The 11,209-nt window shown below is 41.9% G+C and overlaps 2 protein-coding genes and 1 pseudogene across 2 annotated transcripts; all 3 read left to right on the forward strand.

Moving 5' to 3' along the window:
• LOC124031200 (tubulin alpha chain-like) lies at positions 1–1,602 on the forward strand. The gene is made up of 3 exons (XM_046342160.1): positions 1–92; positions 1,161–1,370; positions 1,460–1,602. Exons 1-3 carry the CDS (start codon positions 90–92, stop codon positions 1,484–1,486), a joined length of 240 nt encoding a protein of 79 aa, XP_046198116.1. The 5' UTR covers positions 1–89; the 3' UTR covers positions 1,487–1,602.
• A 104-nt stretch (positions 1,603–1,706) lies between these two features.
• On the forward strand, positions 1,707–2,922 carry LOC124016786 (annotated as a pseudogene).
• A 1,784-nt stretch (positions 2,923–4,706) lies between these two features.
• Positions 4,707–8,786, forward strand: LOC124031198 (tubulin alpha-1C chain). The gene is made up of 4 exons (XM_046342158.1): positions 4,707–4,860; positions 6,521–6,743; positions 7,399–7,547; positions 7,657–8,786. Exons 1-4 carry the CDS (start codon positions 4,858–4,860, stop codon positions 8,629–8,631), a joined length of 1,350 nt encoding a protein of 449 aa, XP_046198114.1. The 5' UTR covers positions 4,707–4,857; the 3' UTR covers positions 8,632–8,786.
• The last annotated feature ends 2,423 nt before the right edge of the window (positions 8,787–11,209 follow it).

Raw genomic sequence — 11,209 nt, forward strand, 5'->3', positions numbered from 1 at the left:
CTCTGCTGCTTCTGGAAGAGAAGAGTGCACTCACTCATTGTACATCTTTTCGACGCCGCTATCATTTCTTTCCTCATAAAGGAATCAAAATGGTGAGCTGTTAATTTCGTTATAAAAAATAGTTGTATATAATTGTTTTGCACACTTGGGTATAAAAATGGTGAGATGTTCCATAATGAGAGAGTGGTTACATTTGCAATGAAATATTAGAAATGTTGATTATGGGCGGCTAAAAATAATTCATGGGTATTGTAGGTCGTGCATGTTCTAGCATTCTTACAAGATATGCGCGTTTAGTAGTAGTAGAGAGTTTGATATTTTCCTAAGTTTCTGATGTTGTGTTTTGTTGAAAGATGGTTTTTAGGGTTCAAACCCACGTTTTTTATAGGAACATCCTAAATTAATCGAAAGGCATCTGTAACAAACTGCTCTGCCACACAAAGCAAGCCACTCCCTAAGAAAATTTGGTAAGGGTGTGAATTCAGTCATACAAAAGCAAAAGCATGTTTTGGCCAAATCCAAACCGTTAATTTAGGCCTATGTGAAGGGATACAGTTGCAATATAATTATAATAGGCTACTATGTGTAATTTATCAGATAAATAGTATTTTATAGAACAATTCTAAAATTTAAGATAAATTAATTTAAGGTAAATATGTATTATGGTGTAGAATATTATTTTCACTTACTTGAATTATTCATTTTGGAGGTAAACTAGGTAAACTAACATCTGCCACACCATTTTAGCACACTGTAAATATATTGTTTGTCTCTCGGCATGTGATTGATTGTCTGTGCAGAATGGTACCAAATCTGACTATTTTTTTTAATGATATCAGCAGTTATGGCCCTAGGTGCTAGGCTATGATATTAAGAGTGACTGTGTAAAACACATTCTGACTTCAATGGCCAGTTTCCTGGACTCAGATTAAGCCTAGCCCTGGATTACTAAAGGTGGTAAATGGAGAATCTCCCTTGAAATACGTTTTTGTCCAGGACTAAAAGGAATCTCTTTCCAGGAAATCGGACCAAAATAACATACTCAGACTTCAAAGGTGTCATTATGACTGGTTGTGATTTCCTATAAATTAATTTGGAAATGAATTGGAAAGTCATTAATTTTTTTAATGATTGATATACTTGTTTATTTTTTCAACCAGCGTGAGTGTATATCAGTTCAAGTAGGTCAGGCTGGAGTCCAGATGGGCAATGCATGCTGGGAACTCTACTGTCTGGAGCACGGGATCCAGATGCCCAGTGACAAGACCATTGGAGGAGGAGACGACTCCTTCAACACCTTCTTCAGTGAGACTGGAGCTGGAAAGTACGTCCCCAGGGCTGTGTTTGTAGATCTGGAGCCACTGTCATTGGTACGATCACTTTGTCTTGAAAAAATTATGATGACACTGTGCTATCTCAGTCTTAACTTCTTCAGCTAACAGGTCTTTCTTTGTTCCAGATGAGGTGCGCACAGGAACTTATGTAACAGTATAACTTTAGACCGTCCCCTCGCCCATACCCGGGCACGAACCAGGGACCCTCTTCACACATCAACAACTGACACCCACAAAGCATCGTTACCCATCGCTCCACAAAAGCTGCGGCCCTTGCAGAGCAAGGGGAACTACTACTTCAAGGTCTCAGAGCAAGTGACGTCACCGATTGAAACGCTGTTTAGCACGCACTACTAACTAAGCTAGCCGTTTCACATCCGTTACACTTACCGTCAGCTCTTCCACCCTGAGCAGCTGATCACTGGGAACGAGGATGCAGCCAACAACTACGCCCGTGGGCATTACACTGTGATGCCTTATCTTACAGTCCATATATTTATTATTGTTATCCAACCATGATGATCTGAAACATCTCTCCTCCATCTCTCTCCAGGCTGACCAGTGCACTGGCCTCCAGGGCTTCCTGGTCTTCCACAGCTTCGGAGGTGGCACCGGTTCTGGTTTCACCTCCCTGTTGATGGAGCGCTTGTCTGTTGACTACAGCAAGAAGTCCAAACTTGAGTTCTCCATTTCTCCGGCTCCTCAGGTGTCCACAGCCATTGTTGAGCCCTACAATCCTGGCCACCCACACCACCCTGGAGCACTCTGATTATTTTTTCATGGTAGACAATGAGGCCATCTATGACATCTGCCGCAGGAACCTTGATATCGAGCGTCCCTCCTACACTAATCTTAACAGGTTGATCAGTCAGATTGTGTCCTCCATCACTGCTTCCCTCTGATTCGATGGTGCCTTCAATGTTGATGTGACAGAGTTCCCAGACCAACGTGGTGCCCTACCCCCTTATCCACACCGTATCCACCCCTGGCCACCTATGCCCCAGTGATCTCGGCAGAGAAGGCTTACCATGAGCAGCTCTCAGTGTCTGAGATCACATATGCTTGCTTTGAGCCAGCAAATCAGATGGTGAAATGTGACCCACATCACGGCAAGTACATGGCCTGCTGTCTGCTGTACCGTGGCGACATTGTGCCCAAAGATATCAATGCTGCCATTGCCACCATCAAAACAAAACGCTCCATCCAGTTTGTAGACTGGTGCCAACTGGTTTCAAGGTTGGTATCAATTACCAGCCACCAACTGTGGTACCTAGTGGAGATCTGGCCAAGGTCCAGTGGGCAGTGTGCATGCTTAGCAACATCGACTCCATTGAGGGAGAGGGAGAGGAGTATTAAATATTTCTTAATTCCTAAAACAAATTCACACATCACTAGGTGAACCAGAGCTAAGAATGACTTAATTATTTTTTTCTATAATTCTGCCTTGAACAACCAGCATCATGAAGTAGCAGGGTCGTAAAGGTGTAGCCCACAAGTCTTTTAAAATGTGCTCACTCACAAAGGCTGATGTCCTTGCTTCATCTGTGTGTTTGTGGCGAGTGCCCAATAAAATCATCAATGAAGGTTATTCTGTTTCTTTGTTATTAATCATGTAACAATGTTATGAATCACATCCAGATAAATGAGCACGGAGTAAATTTATATCAGTAAGTTTATATACCCAAGGAAAATACTTATTTTGCTAACGTTACTTTTATCTAGACTATACAGTATGTCTGTCTCTGTAATGTCCAATTATTTATTTTGCTTGCAGTATGTGGAAAAACTCAGTTTTCATACTGATGAGACATTTGAAATGTTATATTCGCCTTAGCAGGAAATTTGACAAATTGTCATCCTTAGCAGTTTGCTAAGCTAGTTGGACTGGTGCAAGGCTTTATAAACAATATATTCATAATCACAAACTCTGGCTCTCTCCTGTGGTTTGGCATGGTTGTAGTATCTGCTGTTTCATGAGTAGGCCTACACTGTACCAGAAATACTCTACTGACAGATCACTGTCCATTTTTTGGCATATATTTCAAAAACAGTGATGCTATCCATTTTTCATGCCTTATGTAATCTAGCATTTTTAGGGCAAGGCCTATTCATTCTATGACCATTTATGGAGATCATGATAATAGTTATTGTAAGCAGGTGTAGCACAAAACAACATGTTACATTTTCATTTCTAATATAATTTTTTATTTAACCTTTTTTTAACTTGGCAAGTCAGTTAAGAACAAATTATTATTTACAATGACGGCCTACACCGACCAAACCCGGCCAAAATATCATGCCTTCTGCTTCTGTTCTTCATGAATCACTGTGTAATAGCCCCCTTTAATGACTCAGCAAAGTGGCTGGTGTGCATATGTGTGTGTGTGTGTGTGTGTGTGTGTGTGTGTGTGTGTGTGTGTGTGTGTGTGTGTGTGTGTGTGTGTGTGTGTGTGTGTGTGTGTGTGTGTGTGTGTGTGTGTGTGCGTGCGCGTGCGCGCGCGTGCGTGTGTGTGTGTGTGTGGTGGAGCTAATGGCACATCCATTCATCTTTGGACTGAAAGATTGTGTAAAACCCACTTTAATGTTGCCATCAATGTTCGTATCTAATGTGTCCACTGTAGCTATTGCACTAAATGTTTGAGGTATTATACATCTTTGAATATAGAGGAAAAAACCTATAGGCTACAGCCTACTCCAGTTTTCCATGACATACCAGGTTACATTTTCTTATAGCCTACCAAACCAATAGGCTAATATTAGAAGTGCCTAAAACAGCTTAGGCCTATATTCATTCATTTTCCCCAAAGTCTTGAGTCTTACATAAGCACCTATCCCAAGTGTCTTGTCTCAAAGAAGCTAGGGCAAAGTAAGTGTTTTCTTGAGACCAGTAAAATGACAACAGTGTCCTCCAAATTACAGGCTACAAAGTCACCATAGAAAGATTCTCAGCTGCAGAATTACTAGCCATTAGCAAAAACAGTTCCACAAAATATCTCAAAAGAATATCTCAAAATTAAATGTAAAGCAAAAACATATAAGATAAATAAATCGAAGGATGGCGTAAAAATATGTTGGCTATTGTGTTAAGATGACTTTGTTATCGTTTTCAGTTATATTATATCTAAAATAGTTTTAGAATATCGCTCTTGAATGTGTGACAGTAGCCTACTTTGTCATGCAATGGGAATTTGCTTATCCTAACTGCCTTGAACTTTGGTTGTAGCCTACATTATAAACCTAACGGATTCCTTCTTTCGTGTCATCGGCATCCACGTACGCCTACATGTTCAAATGGTCCAATAGAACGATCAAGAACGCCTCTTTTAGCCAGATGGGTGGTACATTTGTGTCCAAAGCCCGCCCGAATGTGGTGAACCGTCATAAGCAGTATAAAAAGCCCCACCCTGTCGCATTGCTTAAACTTCTCACATTAGACTCCTAAAGGTCCCTCTGTGAGAGTTGGTCGTAAATCTACGGTTTCTTATTTTATCTTTACTGCTCTTTTAAACACCTAATCTTAGACATGGTAAGTTTGAATATGAAAATGACTGGAATTGTGATTTACTTTAAATGTGGTGTCATCATCGCGTAATACAATTTATGTTACGAAATACCAATCAAAAATGACACCGTGAAACTTGCCTATATCTTTTAATGTCTTTAATTAAGAAACCGTTATTTTGTATGATTATATTTGGGGGGGGAATTCAGTGACCATCAGACATGATCCGATTTGACACTTATAGACGGCATAAAAATGCCATAATATTATTGTCTTTGTGTTCGCATATCAAAGTGACCTTTAACATATGTCGATTAAGTCTTCGTTCATTTCTACTGCTGCGCCACAGCTTCAGAGGCCTTCTATTCCTTATGTAGGGCGGCGCTTATTCTTCCTTCTCCTATCGCCTCGCTCATTGACCATAGCGTTCTTGCTTTGTTACATTGTTGCATTGCGGAAAGTGGCACGCGGTCAACTCAAAAGAGCAGGGCGGTTTCATTGTGTCAATGCGGTCACAATCATAACTGTAGGCTAGGCTACAGTGTAAAATCGGAAATCATTTTACATTTAAGATGACTTAATCATGTGATTTACAAAATCTCGCATTTTATAGACTAACGCCCGTGAAAGTTCTTGGGGTGGGAAATGTTATGAGCTGTACGAATTTAATCGAATGCCAGGGCGGGCAGGTGTCTGAACATTATACCAGAATAATCTGTGGAAATCAGACCACGTGTTTGCCCATGTTGTGTAGAGAAAGGAAAGTACGGGCTGATGTAGCCTATTTTATGATTCTAATCCGTTTATAGGCCTATAGTAAACCCCCCATAGTCCAAATACCTGTATGACACATTTTATTTAGGTATTTATTTTTGTCGAAGGCGGTACCAATTCCAAATGCTATATTTGCCTCGATCTGCATCTCCATTGCTGCGATTTTTATTACACTTTCTTTTCTGCCCGCGGAAAATAACATCGTTACAATTGTGCCATATCTTGGATTTTATACTACTCCCTATATATCGCTAATCTTTGACATAATGACTCTAAATTGCATTTGCAACGGGGATTACCACAGACGACAGCAATAATCGCTCCCATTGTCAAGCGCACCGAATGGTGACTTCATGTTAAAAGGATGACAAGCAGAGCAAAGACTTTGCCATAGCCTAGAACACTGAAATCATTAGTAAATTCTTCGTCATTGTTTGGTTAGGCCAAATGTATATATTTAAATCCATTATTAGTGTGTGGTTGTAGCCTATGAAATACACTAATGGTCTGGAAGTGTCTCCTTAAATTGCTCAGTCTAAAGCTTGATTCAATTCAGAAGACCTGTTATCACTCAAGGCTAAACCCTTCAGTGATTCAGGGCTGTGAGTAGGCTATTCTACTCCAACACCTACTGCCTGCAAGTCATGTTCTTGCTCTGACACCAACAGGAGCAGGCCTTTATCCCCCATAGCTGCATGTAATCAGTGAGTCAGGTGACCTGGGTATGCTGGTGTTAGAGCCAAAGCTATGCATAACTTGAAAACACAGATACACATAGGCCCACACAGTCAAAATGGTAAATTCATGAAAAGGTGTTTCTCTTTCTATTAACTGAAATGCTTCTGTAGGGAAAAACTACCAATATCTGAGTAGAGTACTCAATTTGACATAATTTTACCTTTTCCCACAGCGTGAGTGTATCTCTGTCCACGTGGGCCAGGCTGGTGTCCAGATCGGCAATGCATGCTGGGAGCTGTACTGTCTTGAGCATGGGATCCAGCCCGATGGCAAGATGCCCAGTGACAAGACCATTGGAGGAGGAGACGACTCCTTCAACACCTTCTTCAGTGAGACTGGAGCTGGAAAGCACGTCCCCAGGGCTGTGTTTGTAGATCTGGAGCCCACTGTCATCGGTAAGATTACTTTGTCTTGAAACAATGACGTTCTGTTACCATTGGGCTATCTCAGTGGTCTTAAACCTTTTCTTGCCTAGTGCTGCCCAGCCAGGCAAATTGCCGTCCCCATCAAATGTTAGCAATTTAAAAATGTTAATGTCTTGTCATCAGGTGAATGACTGGCAAGGAGAATTTTAAAATGAATAGATTTGGGATATTGTTTATTAATTGACCTCCCCACATTATAATTGGAAGAGGAAGTGTAAACTAAACTCTAACATTGTAGTTACCTTTCCAGCTAATAGACAAAGACATTTTTGTGTTTGCAAAGATGTATTCAATCAAAGAAAGCTTACCAGTGGCACTGGTACTCGTGGGTGCTTTGTCAAAGCCTATGGCACACACTTCAGTGAGTGTGTAATTCGCTCCAATGGGTGGAATTGAAAAAAGTTGAAATCATTAGAAAGATATTATATTTTCCTGTAGTCATGTAATTCAAAATCTGTATATTCTGTTGCTAGCAATATTCATAAAAACTATTAAATGAATTCCTATATATTTGTGGACCTACTGCAGTTTCTCTGCAGACCTATAGGGGGCCACAGATTCAGGGTATTCAGCCGGGAGTCAATCTCTTTAGTCTTGGGAAAAGCTAATAGATATCTTTCTCCAGATGAGGTGCGTTCTGGAACTTACCGCCAGCTCTTCCACCCTGAGCAGCTGATCACTGGGAAGGAGGATGCAGCCAACAACTACGCCCGTGGGCATTACACCATCGGCAAAGAGATTATTGACTTGGTACTGGACAGGATCCGCAAACTGGTGAGAATCTCCAATAACCTTTTTAGTAGTCTTATTGTACATCCTGCATACTTATTGTCTTCAATAATTACCTAAAATGTAAAATCTTCTCTCCTCCATCTCTTTCCAGGCTGACCAGTGCACTGGCCTCCAGGGCTTCCTGGTCTTCCACAGCTTCGGAGGTGGCACCGGTTCTGGTTTCACCTCCCTGTTGATGGAGCGCTTGTCTGTTGACTACGGCAAGAAGTCCAAACTTGAGTTCTCCATCTACCCAGCTCCCCAGGTGTCCACAGCCGTTGTTGAGCCCTACAACGCCATCCTGACCACCCACACCACCCTGGAGCACTCTGATTGTGCTTTCATGGTAGACAATGAGGCCATCTATGACATCTGCCGTAGGAACCTTGATATCGAGCGTCCGTCCTACACTAATCTTAACAGGTTGATCAGTCAGATTGTGTCCTCCATCACTGCATCCCTCCGATTTGATGGTGCCCTCAATGTTGATCTGACAGAGTTCCAGACCAACTTGGTGCCCTATCCCCGTATCCACTTCCCTCTGGCCACCTATGCCCCAGTGATCTCGGCAGAGAAGGCATACCATGAGCAGCTGACTGTTTCAGAGATCACAAACGCCTGTTTTGAGCCATGTAATCAGATGGTGAAATGTGACCCACGTCACGGCAAGTACATGGCCTGCTGTCTGCTGTACCGTGGCGACGTTGTGCCCAAAGATGTCAATGCTGCCATTGCCACCATCAAAACAAAACGCTCCATTCAGTTTGTAGACTGGTGCCCAACTGGTTTCAAGGTTGGTATCAATTACCAGCCACCAACTGTGGTACCTGGTGGAGATCTGGCCAAGGTCCAGAGGGCAGTGTGCATGCTTAGCAACACCACTGCAGTGGCAGAGGCCTGGGCCCGTCTTGACCACAAGTTTGACCTGATGTACGCCAAGCGTGCTTTTGTGCACTGGTACGTAGGTGAGGGTATGGAGGAGGGAGAGTTCTCTGAGGCCAGGGAGGACATGGCTGCCCTGGAGAAAGATTATGAAGAGGTGGGTGCAGATAGTGTGGAGGGGGAGGATGAGGGAGAAGAATACTAAACTATTAGGATCAGGAATATTCAGCCTGTCAACACATTCAACCTTTTTCCTCAACATTCCTTCTAAAAAAAAAAAATTTTTTTGCTGTCCCTTTGTAACCTTGACTTTTAAATTTTGCTCTCTCCTTTAAGCAATAAAAGTCCATTTTAAATGTTTGGAAATGTGTTTGTGTTTATTGACCTGTGTATATTAAGTAATGTCTCATAATACAAAATACAGCACTTGCTATTACTGCTCTGCTGTGTTGGATATTGCAGCTTGCCCTGAATGAGGCTGAATGTTGGTGACGGTTTCTTATCTCATAAATTATGCAAATATAGTCAGAGTAGAACTGAAAGTGTATAGAAATGTGGTACAACACAAGTCTTGATCCCCTTCAATAAAATGACTGTTCTTGATTGAATTGACATTTGAAGCACTGGTTATATTTCGAGGATGTTAGTGTATGTCATTGATCATAGTACGCGCAGGATGACGTAGCGCTTTAAAAGAAAAGTGCAGCATATTACATTCATGCCGGTGTCATTAAAACCCTTTGAGTGATGTGAACATGTTTAAAACAACGCTAAAACTGCATTTCCTATCCTCTTTACAGGCAGTAGGCAGCTGAGGTGACAATGGGGGAGTAGTCCTGAACTTTGAAAACAATATTTAGTCGAGCGTAACAGTTGCATTTGTCTACTGTATACTTTTGGAAACCACAGGTGATTTTGTGAGTGTTTGAATTGCCTTTTGTGGAGTCGTTGATAACCCTTATATCATGCAATTAATAGGTATGGGCTGATGTTTTTTTTTTTTTATTAAAAAATCCTACTGGCCTTTGTTTGGATCAGCTGTAATAGCAGTGTGAGATGCCCCACAAAGAGACACAATAGTAGTTCAATGAATGTGAAGGGACTAAAGCCCAAACCACCAGGCTGTTCACAGCTCTCTGAGAAGGTGTACACTACAAGGCCAAGAGGTCATAACTTTGTCATTAGGCATACCAGTTAGAATAACTACTCTGCTCATCTGCCAAAATAATCACAGAAGTGACCTTTTTTTGATAACTTTCATAAACATATTGACATTACTGTTTTAAAATACAATTTCATTAACCATATTTGCTCAACCTTAAATTCAAACAGCATAGACACAACTTCAAATGAACTGAGTTAAGGCCTGTCTTCTCCCCAAGCAGAGCATGGAATTGGACAGCTGTAGCAGGGCCCAGGGTCGTTGGTATTGTGTCAACTCCTCTCAAAGGCCTTATGGAGAGCATCTTTTTTGCTCAGAGGGTCTGAAGTCCCTGTGGTGGTTGGAAATGATTTAACTTGGGCTCTCTACTCTCTTGTGATTAGCCATTGAAAGTCTGAGATCATTTTAATATTCCAGACAGCAGTTGTGTGATCATGTACAAATATGGAGTCATCTGTGTATAAAATAACAATGGGGTCTCCCTACAAGCATGGAATTGTCTTACCAATGGCTTATGATGCTGTTGTAACGCATGAATACTTTAGAAATGATTTCTGATTTTTTTGTTCTAACTTTGACTTTCATGAACTTTAAGCTTCGCTGTTGAGGTTAGATATGCAGGGGGAGAATGTCAACCTACTGAGCGCATGTTGCCTCTAATGCCACCATGTGTTTCATGTCATGCCACATTTCACGCTGTCATTACCTACCTGGTCTGACCTGTGTAGCCAGTGCTGCAGCTTTAGGTGAGTTGCTAGACACACGTCTTTGAAATGGCTGCTGCTTTGTACACGTCTGCTGGGAGGAGGTACTAATACAGGAAATAGGAGGTCTGTACATTAGATGGTGACTGTGTCCTAGATTTAGCATCAGATAAGATGGCTTTGTTGTGTGTCTGTACAAGTGTGTGCTTGTGTGTGCATGGTTGTGTGTGTGTGAAGGGAGGCGATGCAGATAGAGACTCAGGACACAGGAAACCTCATCAGTGGTCATATGTGAATATTGTTCATTACATTACATTAATTGCTGCAGTGTGTAGTCTTCCATTAAGGAAAGACAGAGGCATGGAGAGAGGAAGCAAAACAGCAATCTCATTTATTATAAGGCAGGTTGATTCGATTGTGGTGCAAAGCCCAACAACAGGAAATTAATTACAGAGAAAGTCAGACACGGCAAGGACTATGTTTGGTTCAGATTTGGACCAATCATAGACATCCATATTTCACGTTTGGACAGCACAGTACGGTTAGTGTCATGCGGATGATAGAGGACCCAAAAGCGACTTAACAGAAACAGAGTTTATTCAAGTCCAAACAGGGAATAACAGAAATCCTCTAGTCTGTAGAGGGGAATGACAAGAGAAGCGGCCACAGACTGCAGGTCGCTTCGGGTAGGCGCAGGCCGTAGTAGACAGAGACACCTGCTCACACGCAGCATCTGATGAAGGCAAAAAACACGACAGGACAGGGCGAAACACAATCACAGCATGGTGAATACAAAACAAGGAACCGACGGGACAGGAACGGAACACAAAGGAATAAATAGGGACTCTAATCAGGGGAAAGGATCGGGAACAGGTGTGGGAAGACTAAATGATGATTAGGGGAATAGGAACAGCTGG

This window comes from Oncorhynchus gorbuscha, linkage group LG03 (assembly GCF_021184085.1).
Source record: "Oncorhynchus gorbuscha isolate QuinsamMale2020 ecotype Even-year linkage group LG03, OgorEven_v1.0, whole genome shotgun sequence".
In the NCBI taxonomy this organism is placed as follows: Eukaryota; Metazoa; Chordata; class Actinopteri; order Salmoniformes; family Salmonidae; genus Oncorhynchus; species Oncorhynchus gorbuscha.

Excerpts from the sequence above, each read along its gene's own strand:
- LOC124031200 (XM_046342160.1), top strand. Across the intron at positions 1,371-1,459 it reads ATCTGGAGCCACTGTCATTG|ATGAGGTGCGCACAGGAACT; the intron begins GTACGATCACTT and ends TCTTTGTTCCAG.
- LOC124031198 (XM_046342158.1), top strand. Across the intron at positions 6,744-7,398 it reads TCTGGAGCCCACTGTCATCG|ATGAGGTGCGTTCTGGAACT; the intron begins GTAAGATTACTT and ends ATCTTTCTCCAG. Across the intron at positions 7,548-7,656 it reads TGGACAGGATCCGCAAACTG|GCTGACCAGTGCACTGGCCT; the intron begins GTGAGAATCTCC and ends ATCTCTTTCCAG.